Genomic DNA, 19,476 nt, shown 5'->3' on the forward strand with positions numbered 1-19,476 from the left:
AACCTGGCTTAATTACTGAGCCCAATTTAGAGCATTGGAAAAAGAGCAGCTCACAATTTAACCACAAGTTTTTCCACTGGAAATCATTCGCACATTAAAAATGTTTTATTAAAATATTTCATAGAAAAATACAATATTTACACAAATATGTAACAGGCACAACTAGTCGACAGCTCACTATTACTGATATGCAAACACCAGGAGACTGGACATTAAACATTTTTCAAAGTGGATTGGCTTCACTGTCTTTACAAAAACAACAGGAAATTCAGTCTCTGTTAAAAAGTGCATTACATAAACGGTTAACCTCCATCAGGCCGTGTTGTGGAAGGAAAGGTTTCAGCAATAGAGAAATCGCACAGGACACTTCTCTGTGATTGTCTTATACTTATTAGGAAAACCCAACCCGACACAAGTGAACTACAGCTTTAAAACACAGAGTGGATAAATTCTGGCATGGACCTCTAACCCTGAATTTGTTTGCCTGAAAAAATAAAAGTAGTTTCTAGTGTTGGAGGATAAAAGTCCTCAGCCCTCTCAGATATGTAACCTCCCTGAATGAACAGCCATGTCCTCTAGAGTGATCTCTTCCTCTGGGAAGAGCAGAGGAGGCTGAACGATCCCTGAAAATTTTCTGAACCGACATATTTAATTTTAAAAGAAGAAGAAGGAATGTAAACATCACGATGCAGACGTGTCACAGTCAGTAATACAAAGTCCTCGGTAACGGTCTCGGTAGAGGGAGGCCGTGCATCATTTTGTCAGTAATGATAGACTCTGATCTGATTGTTGTCATCCAGGCCCAGCTGGACCAGCCCGCTCTTTGAGGAGGGAGCCTGATAGCGGGTGAACAGCGGTCTGAACGGTGGAGTTAAAGATGGCAGGTACAACCCAAGGTGAACTTAGACTAGAGATATTTGCAAAGTGAAAATTTTAAAAAGGAAGTTATATGAAATAAAGGAGAACTAGAGGATGGACTGTGTGTTAGAGTGATGGAAGGATACATGCTGGTGTCTTTCTTGCGCATTTCCAGCCACCTCTTGTTGCCGTCTATCAGCCCCTGCAGCCTTTGGCCGTCCATCTCAGCTGATCTCGGTGTGGAGTGAAGCGCCCGGCTGTGTTCACTGAGACACACACAGGAGTTACCGTAAGTACACTTAAAACAGCGTTTGTGTGGAATCTGCTACACAGGCTTGATTAAAGGTGTATTGTAGGTTGCAGTACTTCAGAGGAGTGTATGATGAGTAAGCCGTGGAGGGTCTTGTTGTGCTGGAACCGAGCGGGGCAACAGCTGCTCCTGGACAAGAGAACAATGACACAATTTGTACAACTTTGTTTTTTTTTGTTTTTTTTCCCCCAACGAGTGCTGTTGTTGGTGCACCACTAATCCAACAACATACCAGGGAATATCTGGCTCCAGCGGCTGTTGAGGGTGTCCCTGGATGCCCTCAGCTCACTGCTGATGGGCGTGCTGAAGAGTGGGGAGGCTGCAGGGCCGCTCTGAGTCGCCCAGCTCCACGGTGGCTCTGAGGGCCTCTCCAGAGGAGGAGGCGAGGCTAAGGAGCTGGTTCCCAGGTTGTACATCTGAGCAATGACAGGAGCTGATGAGGAGGAGGTAGGAGCTAGAGTGGAGTGAGGATGAGGTGGAGGGAAAGCTGCGTAAGGTGTGGTGCTCTGCTGCTGGGTCAGCGAACCCAAGGCACCCAGGACGGTGTTGAGCTGGCCTGAGATCTGCTGCAGTGACTCTGCTAATTCCTGGACTTTGGCTGGAACAGTGGGAATATCACCTGAAGAGAGAGGGAGGAGGAGAGTGTAGATTTGCAGAGGTAAGAGAAAATACAACAGGTGAGTTCTTCAAACTGGTAGGAGCGGCTCTCTGGGGACGCACTAGAGCCAAAATGATTGTCTATTAACAGCTGATTTGTGAAGTTTATATACAGAAACATTGGCTCTGACACACAAATCAAAGGGACACTTATAGTCCCCAATCATAAATCAAAGTATGGTATAGGTTACCTTAGATCTGCTAATTCAGTATACTTTGAAAGGGGCTTTACTCTCAGCCCATAGCTACAGGGGAACATGTTACTTCCATCCATCTTCTTTTGCTTAGCAAGGGCTTGTTTGTTGGATTTAGACTGAAATGTGAAAATCCTGTTCATTGTCTGGCGAGCATGCATTACCTGTCCCATATGGCGGTTCCACGGTGCTGCTGAGGTCTGACTCACTCACATCAAAGGTTACCTTCCTTCCTCCGGCGAGCCGAGACAAATCCTCAAACAGCGGCTACGTGGAAAAAGCACCAGGGCGTTACAGTCATCACGACATTCCATTAAAAGTGTGAATTCCCTTCTGCTACACCTTAAATCTAATCCAGGTTATATTTCCAATCCACTGAGACACATTTCATCCTTGCATATAAAGTGTTGAGTGGCAGAAAGGTACCATGCTGCTAAATGTTCTGCTTATTTTTATAGCTTTTCATCAATTTTACTTGGTCAATATAACCTTCTACACTGATTACACAAGCTCATTCCAAGTGAGACTTTAAACAAGCTCACAGAAGAGCACAAATACATGCTGATGACCTCCTGACCTCTTTGGCTATAGAGTTCTCTAGCTGCAGAAGCTGCTCCTCTTTCCTCCGCAGGAGACTGTTTCCTCTCTGAACCGTCCGCTCCAGCTCCGCCACACTGTTGGCTTCCTGACAAAGGGAGGGGAAATTCCCATCTTGTTTAAAAAAAAATCCGAGTGAGGTTTAACACGTAAGGCTCCCCCTTACCTGCTCAAGGTTTATCATCGTCTCTTCGGTCGCTCTTCCCTGAGCGGGGTGGGCCTGCAGGGCCGCCTGCCTCTTCATCAGCCGGCTGCTCTCTCTCTCCAGGAAGAGTTTGGTCTTCTGGATGGAAGCGCCATGTGAGGAGATGTACCGCCGGAATCTGGACACGTTAGAGGTGTGGGGATGGGAAGTGTTGAAGGTAGACACGCACCAAAAACTCAAATGTTTTGATATTTCTATCATACAAACATTAGAACTAGAAACATGCACGCTTCAAAACAATGAAAGGAAGAGTTTTAATCAGTACAACATCAAGTCACTTAAACTTCTGGTATTGGTCTTGTTAGTTAAGTAGCAGAGGGGGTTGTTACGGTAGTCAGTTTTAGCTGATTTAGTACTGAGGACATAAACAACAAGTGCATAAGAGTGGTAACAATGAAAAAAACCCAAATCTGTAATGTCAGATCCGGGAGGAGCTCTGCTTTCACAGCATCTGTCATCTTATTAGGAGTAGTCTACCTCAAAGGTTTTTCAATTTTTAGGATTCGGCTATTTTTTTAGATTGACAAAATGATAAGAACAAAATGCTGGAAAGTACCAAACCATAAACAAACCCCTAATCCTGAAAATTTATAACTGTTTATTCTGTGATTGGTACTGTGTGTGTGCTCCCCTTACTCATCCATGCTGCTGTTGCTGTCAGGTACAGGGGAAAGAGGCGGCTCCTCCAGGTCATCTACATGTAGTGATGTGTCTCTTCTGTCACTGGAGGGCGGCGGCGTCTTCTCTGCCGCCTTCTTTCTGTCCTGCTCTTGTTCCGCGGACGTGCTCGCCCCTTCACCTCGTTCCAGCTCACTGAGAAAACGACAGCAGACTTTTCACATGGAATCATATTTAAAGCCATTAAAAAAGCTAAACAAATACAAAACAAGACAATTCTACATATGCAAGGCGACAGTCATTCTGTCATTTAATACTGAGGCAAATCTATGAGTACCAATCAGAGCTTTTATTTTGAAAGCTATTAGTGTAGGAAGCCTCTACCTGACTCTGTGGCTGAGGCGGTCACATCTCTCCTGCAGCAATGCCACCTTGGTCTCCAGGTGCTCCTTGTCCTCCCTGGCTCTCCTGCTCTCTTCCCTGGCTCGGTCCAACTCCTCCCTAAGCCTCTCCTCCTTCTCCTTGGCCTCACTCCTCTCCTCCCTGGCTCTGTTGATGAGTTCTCTGGCTTGGGCTGTCTCTTCTCTCATCCTCTCGAGTTCCTCTCTCAGCCGGTCTCTTTCCTGGATCAGCCGAGGTAAGGCCTGACGGAGGAAAAAAGGAAAGTTGGCAGATCGCAAAGCAAGTGAATAAAATCTGTTCATTAGGAGAGAGCATGGCTTCACACCTCTATCTGTCGGTCCACTTCCTGCTCCTCTTGTCCAAGCAGCTTCCTCCTCCTCTTCAGATCTGCTGCCTGATAGGAGACAGAAATTGATTAGTCCATGTGGTTCAGATACCTCTTAACAGAGCACATATTGTTTAAAACGGACCTTGGTCTGCAGCATGGCCTCCTGGCTCTTCAGCTCTTTGGCTCTCAGCTCCAGCTGATCCCCCAAATCCTGCAGCTCTGACTCCTACACAAAGAGATAAGATGACTTCCTTTTAGAAAAGGCTAACCTTTACCCTTCCTCGGCACAGCTTAGCAAATATTATGTAAACCCCACCTCAGAGTTAGCATTCGTGTGTCTGTCCTGACTTACCTTGCGTGAGTGTGCCAGCTCAGTCTTTTGTATCTGTGCATCCAGCTGTAAGCGGAGCTTCTCCAGCTGGACAGCATGTGAGGCCTGCAATCGCTCTCTGTCCTCCTGCAGAGTGGACAGCAAGCGCTCCCTCTGAGCCGTCTCCTAGGACACAGACACAATGACGTGACTGATAGTAAGTATCCTGCTTGTTTACAAAAAAAGCCTTGAGGCAAAAGCTTGTGATACTAGTCCACTGTTTAAAATTAAACACAAACGTGACACCGTGTGAGAAAAGCTATTCTTTACTTTAAAGTCCAAAGCATGTGTGGTGTTGTTTTAACAGCTCAGTCTCTCTTTTCCTAGATTCAGACCTGTTATACGCATTTCCAGATTGTTTTTTTTCACAGCCTCTCCTAGAGTAAGTTATTTAGCTCCTCTTAAAGTTCTACCTGACTGAATCTGACCGACTCCTCTTAAACAGAAGATGGAAACAGCAGGTGAGTCAGTCTTCTATGCCTGAGCTGGCCAGATTAAGGAAATCTGCACTTACTAATATCATTTGGAGCCAAGAGTAGAAATAAACTGCCTCTTTAGAGCAGTCTGAAATGCTGATATGCCAATCAGACTGATATTAGCCATTTGCTGACATATCAAAAATGTCATTTATGACATTTATGTACAAAGGAAGGAGAAACATCCTTCAACCATGTTATGAATGTTGATGTTGCATACTTTGTCCACCAGAGGGCACTCTGCAACTTTCCTTTTGGCAAAAAGCTTGGTTGGAAACAGATGTTAGGAGCAGAGTCGGGTCGAGCATAAACAAATCATTCAGTATCTTATTAAGCACTTATAAATAACGATATGTGGAAATCTGGTTATGTTTGGTGAATATCGGCTGAAACAACAGTTTTTTTAATCGGTATCGGTCTTAAAAATATCAGCCAGGCTCTAGTCTGAAGATCATTTCTTACTTGAAAGTTTGGCTATATGTTTATAAGAATCTACAGTACAACAAAATCTGAAACGCTCCCTGACCTCGTCTAGATATTTCTCTCTTATGCTGTTCATCTCTCTCCTGTGGTCGTTCCTCAGCTGCTCCAGCTTCCTCTCGTGATCCCGCTGCACTTCCTCTCGCACTTCCTGGAGCACATCGGTCAGCTGGGCAGCGGTGCAGAAAAGGGGGAAGGAAAATTTTTTAAAAAGAAGTTATAACCCATTCTAATGCTACTAGTGCTTCACGCCCTTTAAGCTCATATTCACAGAGATGATGATTCAATGCTGTATAAAAATGTGTCCTCTAACCTCGCGGTGGTACTCGGCCAGTTGCAGCTCAGGCCGCGGACTCATCATCAGCTCCCTCCTCCTCTCTGTGCTTCTGACCTTTATACACACAAAAAAGTGCAAACACAGACAGATCATTAATCCGTGTTTGTTGTGTTCGTGTACTATCAAAGCAAACCCATGGATCGGTTGGTTTTAATGTTTACATTAGTATATCACACTACCACTGGCCACAAAGATCATTTGGCAGTTTAAACTGAGACCATTTAGATCCTGGCAATGTCTGTCTTTTCTGTCTTTACAAAAACTAAAAAAACAAAGCTACAACTGTATGGTGACGCAGACACTTTAGGACTTTAGGTCATGGACATAAAATATGTTGGTATGTTAGTACCACTGTGATCAAGAATTCTTGCCCTGAGTGACAAGTCTAACTAGAAATGGAGTTACAAGGACTAGGTCACAACAAAACTGACTTCTGGAGTCCTTTCACTACACAAGACAACAAACATCCAGGTTTAACCTACCAGCATCTAGTGTGAGTCAGTGGTTTGTTTTTCAGTCCAGATTGCTTCATAACAAGGACAATATTTGACTATTTACTGAACCCAACTTTAATCTTGATTTCTCCCATGAAAGCAGCTACAATACATTTGCTTCCTTCAGAACGTGTATGATCACTTTTCTATAAATCGCAATAACAATCTTAATAAATCAAGATAGGAAAAAAACTTTCACCTATCAGGGGCGGATCTAGAGAAAGTTTCGTAGGGTGGCATCAGGGTGGCATGGAAATCAAATGGGATGGCAAAATGTAAGCCTTTTTTGAAACACATATGCAGGTGTTACACTTACTGCATGATTTAAATGCAGTAAGTATACACATGTTTCATATAAATATAGTCTATAACTTAATTATTTTCTGTAGCTCACATAATTAAACTTTTCAGTTACATAACACGTGAATTTTTACTTTATGTACTGTATAGCCTGTATAATAAATAAATACATATAAAAATATAGTTTTTTAATCAGAAGTCTGGATTTAGTGGCCTGTCACTAAAATTTAAAAACTGATGTATACTTTGAAGTCCAAACTTTCAACACAAGCTGAAATAGAGACTCAGCGTGGCTCCAGCTTGTTGCTATGTCAGCTTAATCACATGCCGGTCCTGCAATTCGGAGGTGCAGCACACACAGTGTTAAGAACAGTCACCTTCATTCCACCTTCAAAGTGTTAATGCTATCTTATCTTAATAAACAACACCGTCATATGCAAAACTAGGGTGGCACTAGAGGTGGCAAGAGATCATTTTAGGGTGGCACATGCGACCCCATACCACTCCTCTAGATCCGCCCCTGTCACCTGTCAACCAACAGTTTGAGTTCCCTCACCTATAATAAATTATCTCCCACATGGAGACAAGATTAATCACAATATAAAAGCAAATGTGTACTTTATTTCAGACAGGTATATGACACACAGTTAGTTTAATAGGATTCTATTAAAGGGATACCTTCTCATAACTACATACAGGATGTGGCCTCTATAATTATTAAAGCAGCTATCAAAATATAGCCCCCACAGTAAGAAAACTCTCACCTCATGCGTTACATGTCACTTAACATTTTATTTTAAAAGTTCGAGCATTGCTGCTCAGCAGTCCAGGGTCTTCTTTCTCTTACTTGCTTCATAATGTGTCAAATGTTTCAGGATGGTGAAAGGCTAGCATTGTTACTGCAGCATGCTTCATGCTGCAGTAACAGATGCAGTATGCGGTTTAGCATTGTCTTGCTGAAATATGAAAGGCCTTCCCTGAATCTGGATGGGAGCATGTGGTGCTCTAATTCCATTCCATCACAGATGCAGGATTTTGAACTGAGTGCTAGTAATAAGTTGGATGGTCCCCCTCCTCTTTAGTCCAGTGAACACTGTGATTTATCTGACCTAAATATCCCTATAAAGACAAGCTGTCTGAGGATAAAAAAAATCAGCAGCATCAACAGTTACCTCCTGTTTCAGAGAGTCCAGTTTCTCCTTCCTCTCTCTCTGGAGCCTCTTCTTCTCTGTCTCCAGCTCTTCTTCTAACTCCGCCTTCAGTCGCTCGATGTCCCGTGTCTTCTGGGCCTCCAGTCTTTCCCGCGCTGCAGTTTGCTCTTCCTCTAGAGTGACACGTACCTCCTTTAACAGGACTTCACTCTCTTCCCTGCACATGACGCAGATGTTCATGTTAATACAGGGATTGTGTTTTTTCACTTCTTTAGGGGCGACTGTGTGTTAAGCGTTGACCTGAGTTTGTGTTGCTGCTGCTCCCTCTCCCTCTTCGTAGACTCTCTGAGCTCCTCCAACATTCTGTCAGACTCCTCGTTCAGCCTGGTCTCCTCCTCTCTCCTTCTAGACAGGAGGTGCTGCCGTAAAGCCCTGAGGGAGAGGCATGTAAATTCAGAAGCATTTGTGTATGTAGTTACAACAAAAAAAACCTTTGGAAGCAAAGGAGCTTCATCAATTCGCGGATTCACACCTCATGAAATAATAACAATAAAGAGCAGGAAGTAAACAACACAATACAAAAACAAATTTAAAGGTGCTGTCTTTGAGTTTGACCTCCTACCAACCTCAGTCTTTCCTCAGTCTCCCCCCTCAGTTTCTCCTCCTCCTCCTCCTCTTCTCTTTTCAGCTCTTCCCGGAGCAGACGAATCCTCTCTTCTTTTTCCTTAGCTATGCGCTCCTTCTCCTCCTCTATCTCTCGGTCAGCTTTCCTCCTTTCCCTCTCCATCTCCTCTCTTTCCTTCTTACTTCTCTCCTCTCTCTCTAGCCTCTTTCTCTCCTCTTCTTCTTCTTTCTCACTCTCTTTCTTCTCCCCATCTTTCCGGCTTCTCCCTCCCAGCTCTTCTTCCAAAGCCCTCTCTTGTTTTTTTAAGGAGCGTTTAACACCATCAGCTTGGATGCTCAAAAACCGTGCCTGTCGGCCCCTGGAAGTTTCAGGCCTCTCAAATCCCAGAGGTACGCCGAGGCCCTGGGCTGTTTGCCTGGGGGTGACAGCCTGGTCTGAATGCGAGGAGATGGAGGGTGACGGTGAAAGGCTGGACTGGTGAAGGACAAGCCGGTCAACTTTATGCACTGGGGATGTGTCTCTGTCTTTGGCCAGCACATGGCTAAAATAAAAGAATGAGAGCAAAAGAGTTAAAAGGTGTTGTATTTGTTCATCATAATTCTATGAACAGGCAAGAAGGGCATAAGTCTAAAGCTTTCTTTATAAACTGTAAATGTTGTAAAAAGTAGATGTTTCTTTACTAAAAAAACAAAATAGACCGAGTGCTAAGTGCAACTTCTTAAGAGGATAAAGTCACATAAAATCAACAAAGCAGATATTTTTGAGGACCAATATGTAAACCAAAGGCACCTCTTGCTGCCCTCTCCTCCTTTCCTTTCCCCCTTTTCTCCTTTCTCCTCCTCCTTCTCCTCTGTGTCAGTTTTTTCCAGTGGACTGACAGCATCAGACAGATCGTTGATGTCCAGAGCCTTCTGCGACAGCTGAAAGACAGAGTTTGAAATCTAAAAATCATTTATCAGATGTGTCGCAGCTGCAAATTTTTGCTTCTTTTTTTTTTTACACTGGAAGAATAAAAAGAGATTTATGCAGTTAAATGAAAGGGAAGCTTTTTGGATTTTGAAATTCTAAAAAGACATTTATTTTCTGAACCCTTTAGACCATTATAACTTGTCCAAGCCTGCCTATCAGTGGAACACCACAAGAAAAAAAGTGTCATTGTCCCCACATAGCCTGTTATTAAAATAAATAAAATGTAACACCTCATAAAGGCTTTTAAGAGGCTTTTAAGATGAAATGAGTCGGGTTTTTAGGTTATGACCATGCCATATTTAAAAGAGTCTTGGGGGATTTTGGGGGGGGGGTTTGTTTTGGCTTTTTGAGCACAGTAGGTTGAATGGTAAATGAGTTAGGGTGCATACCTTGTTATCTATGGAGGACGACGCCTCCTCAATGTTCTTACTGGCTTCAGAATTCTGCAATAGTACAGACAGTGATCATGTAACGTTCTCGCTGATAACCTATGTCTAAACAACTGAACTGCCCACAAGCAACACTGGACATCCAAGCATGCTGTCTCTACCAAAGCCACAGAAAGACACTAAGGGTGATTCCAAGCTACAGCCTACATGCAAACACAACCAAGGCCAGACTGCAGGCAGGCACACTGCAAAATCATTGTGCAACTAAAGCAAGCACACTCTCCAGGTGAAGGGCAAGGTTGTGGGATATGACAGTTCTGTCTGAACAGAAAACTCAAACCAGCAACTTAAGGTCAGGTCAGCTTAATAAGTCTGCACTGTCAATGGGAAAATGCTCCAATCCAATCCTCAGGGGCTCAGATAGATTGACCTTTTGCCCGATTTATCATTCAGTGTGTGAATGAAGACTTCCAGGCAGGAAGTCGCAGGGCAAGTAGCAGCCCCTAAGGCAGTGGAGTTGGAGCCTGAGAGCTACTACATGCACCTGCTTGCAAAAATCAAGCAAGACTAAGACTGAGAGGCAACACAGAGGCACAACATTGGACCCTACCTCTGCAGGAAGGGAAGAATTTTTTGTCACATTTTTCATCTTCCGATCATTACTGGCTGGTTGGTCATAAGCTCCTTCCTCTTTAAACCTCTCTATAACCTCCTCCTCCTCCTCCTCCTCCTTGCTGTCTAATGCTCTCTGGCCAACTGAGTCCTCCTCTAGCTCCACTCCCCCCCTCTCTGTGTCTTCTCCTTCGCTCTGTACACATCTTTCCAACACCTCACCACTCTCTGTCAGTTTCCTCCGGCTTAGAGAGCACCTCTCCAAAACCTTATCGCTCTCCTCCTCCTGCCCTCCTTTGCTACTGGTCTCGACCTCCTCTTCCTTTCTCTCACTGTGCCCTCCGTCACTTACAGTTCTCTCAAGCTCATCCCTCTCTTTGTCAGTTCTGTCCTCCTCCCGACTTTCTCCACCTTGATCACTTTTGGAGGACTTCTTCACGACTTCACTGCTACTATCCTCACATTCCTCTTCTTCTATTTTTTGCTGCTCTTCTTTCCTCTCTATGTCTTCATCTTTGTTCTCGTCCTTATCTTCACAGCACTCTTCCTCTAGCTCATTATTTTCATCTTCCCCTTTCTTGTTCTCTCCAGCCGCTTTCCTTTGAGCATCCTCTATCTCTTTCCCCTCCTCTTGGCTTTTTCCATCTTCCTGTCTACCTTCCACATCTCCTTTTGTCTCTTTTGCTCCTTTTTCATCTTTGTCTAATGTGCTACCCTGCTGCTCTTCTTCCTCTGCCTCATTTAACTCCTCTGCTACCTCCTCTTCTGAGTGCTCAGCAGAGTGTTCAGGATCAGGAGTGACAGCATCAGCCCCTTCCTCACTGACATGATTTCCACTGCCTGTCTGTGGAGAGAGGTGGCTGTGGCGACCCTTCAGAGAATCCTGGGTGGAAGACAATGGGAAGAATGGTCCATCCATCCCACACCTTGTTAGGCAGTCAGCACATAAAAATAAATCCACCAAACAAGAACATGCATGTCTGCACAAACAAAAGACACAAACATTGTGGTTCTGGGACTCACATTTAAACACAAGCACAAACACGGGGGATAGTTCGAGCAGGTGTGTTTTATGACTGTGATTTCCTTGTTTCAGCACTGAATCAGTACACCTTTACGCTGACAAATCAACAGGGAATTCTGTTATTCTCCCCCAAAACACACCAAATTTATGACTTTGGGTGCAAGCCTTGATTTGGTGAAAAAAAAAAGTCTAAATAAGTTTACTACAGGTAAAGAAGCTAGTGATACAACTGCATTTACAGTTTTTCTCCTTATTTATCCCTTCAGCATTTAAATCAGTCATGCAGCATAATTCACTAAGGTGCATATAAAAGAAGCAAAGGTGCCTTAAACCGGCATTCCTTATAAATAAATCAGCAGGAGGCGACTCCTCCAGTCATGAAAAGAAATCTAGTTATAGAGACATCTAAGAGAAAATGACCCTTCAGCTCCCTGTGACTTCTGCAAACACTTTCTTAATGAGCTAATAGACTTAATTACTAGTTTAGTCTTACTCAATCCAACATAATGTTCACTTTGTCCCCATTAGAGTCAAGAAAGACGATAGAGCAGGGTATGGGCACACAGTGTCCCTCAGCTTCTCAGTCAGACTCAGAACTCGAGTCCAGTATGAAGACAGAGGCATCACAGCTGGACATTTGGCTAACACAGTGGGTTATGTAATTATTACTGGGTCCATTTTAACCTCACATGGCAACAATAGTTGTTGCTAGGGAAATGCTGCACAAGAGCACGGAGCACATAGCAGAAATGAGACAATTTTCTCAACTTGTGTTAATTTATTTGGCATGTGAGGAAAAACTGGTTTTATTTGAAAGGAAACTCAACCTCCTGAAACATCCAGCTAAACTAGAAGGAGTCTGACTTCATGAAGCCAAGTGTGGCTTTATAAACTTGTTTTTTCACATAAGCATCAAATCTTAAATGAAATCCTCAAATTTTGTATTTTTTTCAGAACCACAGAGCACATCACTGTTCTACTAGACTACTTTTGCTAGCCGAACATTTTACAGAATATTCGTTTAGCTCAGTTGGATGAGCAGGCGACCATATGCTGTACGGCTGAGAGCCGACAGCCTGGGTTCAAGTCCGAAACGTGGCCCTCCTGTCAGTCTTCACTTTACCTATCCAATAAAGCCATAAAAAAAGAAACTGTTGCACTATCCTTAGGGAAAGGCTACAAAGTATCTGTCACTGTCCAAAAACTTATGGACCCTTCTCTAACCTCTCCTTGGTCTACTCTTCCACATTTGCTTAGGGCATAAAAACTACACACATATTAGGTCTGTCAGACTTCAAGCAACAAAGATGTGCCCGCGTTCTCAACTTTGAAAGCCATCTGTGCTCCTTTTGGTGATTGTGTTTTTCAATACAGAAATAAAGTGTGTCACAAATTTGTGCATCATTAGTAAGTAAATTGCATTTTATCCCTCAACACTTTTTTAAAATTTAATTTGGCCCGATTAACAAACCTGGCCGTGTCTGTATTATATATACATTTCAGAAAAAAAAACTATTTATATGACTTATTAAATTACATGATATAAATACAACTGCTCAGTGGTGATGGTAAGGAATTATACTGTGAATGATATACTTAAATAAATAAATTCATGAATGAGTTTTGATGGCGATGGCCCATGCTCTTGCTGTTTAGAGAGCAAAGCAGTAACAGTGGCAGTAGGAGGACAGAAGGACAAAGAGGAAGACAGAAGGACAAAGAGGAAGACACAGTAACAGCCGTGCCCGTAGGACAGATCCCAGCAGCACAGCAGCTGCAGGGACACACATGGGTCACAGTGCAAAGGTGAAAGGTTTAAAGGTCAAAGAGACACAAGAGAAGCAGAAACATATGGTTTAGAGACCACAGTTAGACAAGACAACAAGAAAAGTCCCTTCTTGTAATCATAAAAACACTTATAATAATATAGCACCAATACCCATTAATAACACTTCTAGTTAAACAGGCACTGAAAATACAGCAGTGTTTGTGTATTTTCTAAATCTCTCACTCTGCAGTTTTACCAGAGGAAAGGTACCCGAGACCCCCATTCTTCACAAACATATTCTGATCTTTGTACAAAATCTCTGGTTTAAAAAACAGAAACACAACAATCATTATAATACCTCGAATGTGCCGCACATTAAACAACACACCACAGCCGTTCAAAGACACACACACAGGTGAAGAGGGCAGAAGTGGCAGAGAGGTTTTACTTGTTGAGAGCGAGAAAGAGAGAAATGATGCGTGGACACTGTTGTGTGCTTTTACTTGTTGTGACTGCGGTTCAGGGCTGTGGTCACCAGACAGGCCCAAATCCTGCAACTCGGGCTCCGTCCTCTCCTCAGCTGGTGCTGCGCCAGTGGCATCACTTTCCTGCAGTAAACATTTACACAGGAAACTTTAACACTGACACTGATAAACCATTAATTAGGAAACATAATTATACTTTCTATAAATGAGAAGGTGCATAATGGTCAATGCAGTTATTTGTGCCTAAATTATAACTCAGAGTAGTAAAAAGCTAGTAATCCTGTCTACCTCATACTTTAGGCTTCCTCCGAGGGCATCCAGATCCAGGTGGAGATTCTTCAATAGTCTGTCTGAATCATGAGGACTTGGCTGGAAAGAACAGTCGCTGGTTACAGAAGGACGTGAAGTGTATTTCCTGGGAGCTACAGGAAGCTAAACCAACCTCGTTTTCTGAGATTTTGTCATCATCACTGTCAAAATCGGGCAAAGTAAATGACACTCTCTCTTCCTGTCGGATGCCGAGTATTCTGGTTGCTCCACTGGTTCGAGGAGCCTGAAAAAGAATGAATGGAAGGAAGAGATTCAGATGGGATAAAAAGGGAGAAGCACAACATTTCATCCATAACGTAGCATGATGGCTCTTTTACCTGTAGGGGTTTCTTGAGGGGTTCCAACCCCCCAGAGCTGCCGAGAGACCCCCGCAGAGCAGTGGCAGATCCAGAGAGAGCGCTTTGGCTGGGGGCATCTAGACCTCGCAGGGGAGCCAGGCTGGTAAGCGAAGATTGCAGAGGTCCCAGAGACGAACTGAGGGCCTGTAGGAGAAGAGACGCAGTCGGTGATGTGAGCTCTCGCTTTTCAACAAATCCTTTTTTAGGAATGCATCGTGTTCTCTGACATGGAAGTCTAGTTTTAATATTGCAGTAGAAAGAAAATGTATTTGGGCTCTTTAGATGTTTATATTTTAATAACGTAATACCACTAATTAGACATTTCCACAACTCCTTCTGCAGCAGTCCAAAATTCCAGCCTGTGACATAAAGAACTCTCTCAGTCACAGGGAGAACACAGAGTTCTGCAGCAGATGGCCCGGACCCCAAGAGAGCCCCGATTACAACACCGAGTCAGTGGGGATTATGCAGAAGCAGATGCAGAAGACACTGAGGCAGCATAACACTATATAAAAACATTGATAAAGTGTCCACAATGTTAGAAACTGATTTTGCAAAGTGTGCATAAAAGGACCTTGGCGGGCTAAATCTGAGCATTTTAAGGGCTAATTGAAAAAAACAACAACAACAACAACACTGACAACACGACGGTGGAGCAGTGGTTAATCTCACAGCAAGAAGGTGTTGGGTTCAAATCCACCATCTGGCCGGGGCCTTTGTCTGTAGGTTAGTTTAGTTGATGATTCTAAGCTGCCCACAGGTGTGAATGTGAGCATGAATGGTTGTCTGTCTCTCTTTGTCAGCCCTGTGACAAACTTGCAACCTTTCCAGGGTGTAGCCCACCTCTTGCCCTATAGCAGAAGAGATTGGCTCCAGCATGGTTAAGTGAAAGAAGCTGGATGGATGGAGGTTGGAGTTGTGAATTTCAAACTTTAAGAATCAACAGGCTAACCCTTATGAGCTCAGAAAACCTCCTAATAACCCAGTAACAAACAGTAGTTTGTTGTTCGGCTACAGTTTTAGTAGTGAAAATACGAACACACACATATACATACACGTTTGTCCCTATAACCACTTAATCAATCTATACACATCTTATTTGCAGTCCACTTATACTCTGATGCAATGTTGCTCGATAAGTAAACATAAAATTTTTGTCTAAAACAAGAAGGAAGAAAATAAATCAATAAAACCACTCACCCCATGAGTTTTGAGTGGTTCCTTCTTCTTCTTCTCTTTCTTCTCCTTCTTTTCTTTCTTCTTTTTCTTGTCTTTCTTGGCTCCTGCGCCCCCAGCTGTGGCTGTGAGCTGAGCTCGCTCACGCTCCTGGGCCACCAGGCGTCGGTAGTGCTCGTCACAGGGGTGATCCCAGGTGGACTGACCCGTGGAGAAGTTGAAGTAGTAGATGTCCCCTGTCACGTCCTGGCTGTGGGTAAGGAGAAAGGAAACGGGAGTCATTCACTGTTCTATTCAGTCTTGAGTCACCCCACATTTCTTTATAATTTTACTTTGAAGGTATCAGACATTCTTGAAATTATTTAAAATGGCCTTGTGCAACAACACCATTAACACTTACCAAACTGAAGGGATGAACCAGTGTGGACAACTAAAGCAAACCTGTTGTAGGAGGACAAGCTGGTGGTGCTGGATGGATCATATAACCCCACCTCCTACATTTTTATGTCCATTAAGCATTACAAATGATTATTATGCTATAACTGTCTTAATAATTATTTAGGTTTAGTTAATACATTCAGTTAAAAACCATAGAATCCATTCTTACAGTTAACACCACTCATTGAGGACATCATAATGAAGCTAAATTATATAAAACACATGAGCCAAGAATTAGAAGGATGGCTATGTTAATCTATTACGTTAATCTATCATCTATCTACAAGTAATAATAACTGCTTTGTAAGCCATGTGTTGCTGGGTTAGAGGCATTATTTTGTCAATAGCTCTGACGTCTCCCTGGAGAATTTGATAAGAGATGGTTGCTACACACTTTGGCATTCAGTTGTCAACAACAGACCCTCACTTGTAATTAGCTGGAAATTACACTGTAATCCACACCTTGAAAACACTTTGTAAAACACCTGAATTTGCCAGAGCATACGTGAAAGGGGACTTATACAGAGGCGGAGCCAGACATTTGAAACACCCGGGGCTTAGCCCAAAAGGGTAGTATGCATGTGGGATATATATTTTTGTGTGTGACTGAAATGACTGAAAGATTAATAGGCTCTGTTTTGAGTTTTGTTCAAAAAAGAATGACTTCATATAGGGAAAAATATATATCACATATGCAGGACACCTTGAACTAGGTTTTTAATTAAGCAGCAAGGCAGAACAAAGTCGGGGCTGTATCAAGACATGAGGACTAAACCCCAATTCAACCAGACCCAGAACTGATCCGGAATTAAAACAGGACTACAACAGTTCAAAATCAGGACTACTGAGGACTTAACCAAGACAGAACCAGAATCAGAACTAGATGATAGTAGCACTAAAAATCATCATAGACCTGCACTACACTTATTTTTTAATTCTACCAAAGCACACTATTTAGATTCAGAAAAGTTTATATAATAATTTAGCCTTGTTGTGCAAACAAGTCTGCATAACGTAATAAATATAGAATTTGAAAAATAACAAACCTAAAAAGAAACACTAGGTACGAGATACATGAGTACCTATGATACGGTGATACTTTTGGTAAACAACCATTTGACTAACATGTGTGTCTCACCTGCTCTTGTTCCACCTCTGTTCTGTCCTCATTCTCTCTCTCCCTCTCTGTTCCTCTCTCTCCCTCTTTGTGCTGACAATCATCAAATATACAGTTGAAACCAGATATTTACATACTCTTCAGATCAAAACACAAACACTTTAATTGTAACATCAAATCAGACTAAATGTTTATTTTTTTAGATTGCTAAATATAAAAAACATATTTGTTAACTTTAAGAGTAAAGAGAGAAACTATCTGTATTTCTTAATTGCAAATGGCACCAAATTGTATTCAAAATTGAGCCACACTTATGGAGCTCCACAATTCTTTTCCTGGTGTTTTGGTTGACATCTCTTGATTTTCCCATTTTAAAGAAACGGGCTCTGTGTTTTGCCTTATATGCATCCACAGGTGTGCCACCAATTTACTCACATGGACTCTACCAACCTATCAGAAGCTTCTTCAGCTCAGAATGGAATCATCTGGAGTTTCTTATTAATTAACAATAAACTTAGTGTATATGTGCTCCTAAATTTGATGAAAGTGATAAAAAATAGACAGCTAACTCTGTCTCTCTTTATTCTGACATTTAACTAATTCAAAAGATATTTCAATATTTATTTATCCAAAACAAAACAAGTTTACTCTAAATTGATGTTGTACAGTAAAAAAATGTTCTTGTGTTTTCCATAAAGTGTATGTAAATAACTGGTTTCAACTGTGAATATACTGCTGTGTATTGAAGTTCCTCTTGTTTTGCATAGAAATATACTGAACAACATACAAAGCATAATATATAAAATACTACCAGAGTTTTTTCTTTGAAAGAAGCCCCTTATGTCCATTCTTGTATATCAGTGCATTACTGAAACCGATTTATTTAGCCGTGGAGGGTAACAACTGAAAATATGAAATAAACATACATGTAAGCTAAGAGTCTCTAAAGAAACAGCATTGTTGTTGTTCGGCTTTTCATTTCACCATTTGTTGATTCACTCGAAGAGCAAGTAACGTAATATGGGCCAAGTGATCAGTTTGATATCAATCTTTCGTGATACACCGTCATATTTACATTATTTGTACAGTACGAATGATTTGCTTTGGTACCTGATCGAACTTCAGTTCTCCTCTGTCTGCCTGGCTCCGTTTTAGTGTCTGAGCTCGGATCATACCAATATTAGGGGGGATTTACGCACAGTCGTAAATTCCCACAGTGTGCACTATGTGCTTCGAATATTGTGTGTAGTTTTTGTTTTATGCAGTTGTCAGCCAGGCATCTAACTATGAAAAAATTACACCCCAAAAGACTTCTGACAAAACAACCCGGGCTTAAGCCCAGTAAGCCACCCCCCGCCACTGGACTTATATCTCTGGTGCTTGAGGTCCACTCCCTGGGTGCTTTCCCATTACTTACCAAGGCTTCCACTCAGGAGGCAAAGGGGCGACGATGCCCTCCCTCGCCAGCCACAGAAGCTCGGGCTCATTGTCGGGGTCAATGCCAATCTCTCTTGCATACTCTTGGATCTCTGATCAGAAGAAAAGAAGAAGAGCTGAATGCAAAGTATACACCATCATGTAGCATAGTTTTGGAAATCTCCAGAATTTAAGCCATAAAGCACTGCAGTTCTGCATGAGCTCTGTTTATGGAACCTGAATGCAACATGTTCCGGACTAATATTAGTTCAGCGTTTAGGTGTGAATAAACACAAGTAAGCCACAGTGCAGTTTAAATCTCATCAACTGTGCTGTTCAATGATGCTGGGGTACCTTGTTCAGAGGGTATATAATTCTCATCGTATTCCTCTTCGAGGATCAGCTGGTCTCCTACGAGAGCAGCTGCAGTCATGGTTACTGCAGAGACAAAACATAATTCACGCACATATTATAAAACAATGGCGACGCCGTTTGCATCAACATCTCTTTTGAAAACGGCAGGTTTTGCGTTGTCGTTTAGCTAAAGGGGTAAAATTTACACATTAGCTAACTTTTGTCGCATATTTGTTGTATACTGACTAACAATGTTTAGCATGAGGAAAAGGGCTTCTGGGCTAAAGCCACAGTCAGCATACAATCAACATATAATCCTTGCTGAGGACAGCAATTAGGGTCGGGGAGTAAAAGGAGCGAAATAAATCTAATTAATCTAACGTTAGCATCTCAGCTAATTTCCACGTTAGCGTAACGTTAGCTCAGGAAGCTAAGTAGTTGGAAAGCAGATTAGAGCCGAGCCGTTTACCTTCCCAACTTTAAATTAACCTCTGTGGAAGCAACGCTTAGCAGTCAGTTCTTTGACGGCGGCATTGTGCACAAAGACAGGGGAAAGATGCGAAAGTTACACTCCTAACAACATCTCCAAGGACGCTTCCTTCGTTTCCTGTTGGAGACGTTTGAATCTGACTGGCTGAGCCACTCGAGGCGTTCACAT

At 42.6% G+C, this 19,476-nt stretch overlaps 1 protein-coding gene across 4 annotated transcripts; it reads right to left on the reverse strand.

Moving 5' to 3' along the window:
- Positions 1 to 83: 83 nt before the first annotated feature.
- On the reverse strand, positions 84 to 19,462 carry cep164 (centrosomal protein 164). 4 transcript variants are annotated; one of them, XM_082502906.1, is made up of 29 exons: positions 19,288 to 19,462; positions 18,819 to 18,902; positions 18,466 to 18,577; positions 17,070 to 17,141; positions 15,518 to 15,743; positions 14,297 to 14,461; positions 14,092 to 14,202; positions 13,938 to 14,018; positions 13,668 to 13,772; positions 10,371 to 11,255; positions 9,761 to 9,814; positions 9,192 to 9,322; positions 8,404 to 8,943; positions 8,078 to 8,209; positions 7,799 to 7,994; positions 5,809 to 5,886; positions 5,542 to 5,664; positions 4,522 to 4,665; positions 4,312 to 4,395; positions 4,167 to 4,235; positions 3,824 to 4,083; positions 3,458 to 3,634; positions 2,783 to 2,939; positions 2,597 to 2,704; positions 2,184 to 2,286; positions 1,401 to 1,787; positions 1,225 to 1,297; positions 1,005 to 1,124; positions 84 to 858 (listed from the first exon to the last, which is right to left on the reverse strand). In XM_082502906.1, the coding sequence occupies exons 2-29, from the start codon at positions 18,895 to 18,897 to the stop codon at positions 762 to 764; spliced, it is 4,869 nt and encodes a 1,622-aa protein (XP_082359032.1). In that variant the 5' UTR covers positions 18,898 to 18,902; positions 19,288 to 19,462; the 3' UTR covers positions 84 to 761. The 4 variants fall into 4 exon arrangements, with proteins under 4 accessions (XP_082359032.1, XP_082359033.1, XP_082359034.1 ...); XM_082502907.1 differs by lacking the exon at positions 17,070 to 17,141; XM_082502908.1 differs by lacking the exon at positions 10,371 to 11,255.
- Between the last annotated feature and the right edge of the window lie 14 nt (positions 19,463 to 19,476).

The sequence above is a fragment of the Aulonocara stuartgranti genome (assembly GCF_965226115.1).
Source record: "Aulonocara stuartgranti genome assembly, chromosome: 14".
Classification (NCBI taxonomy): Eukaryota; Metazoa; Chordata; class Actinopteri; order Cichliformes; family Cichlidae; genus Aulonocara; species Aulonocara stuartgranti.

Excerpts from the sequence above, each read along its gene's own strand:
- cep164 (XM_082502906.1), bottom strand. The coding sequence starts at position 18,897 with ATGACTGCAGCTGCTCTCGTAGGAGACCAGCTGATCCTCGAAGAGGAA. Across the intron at positions 17,142-18,465 it reads CCTCCTGAGTGGAAGCCTTG|CACAAAGAGGGAGAGAGAGG; the intron begins GTAAGTAATGGG and ends GATGATTGTCAG. Across the intron at positions 13,773-13,937 it reads GAGGAAGCCTAAAGTATGAG|GAAAGTGATGCCACTGGCGC; the intron begins GTAGACAGGATT and ends TGTTTACTGCAG.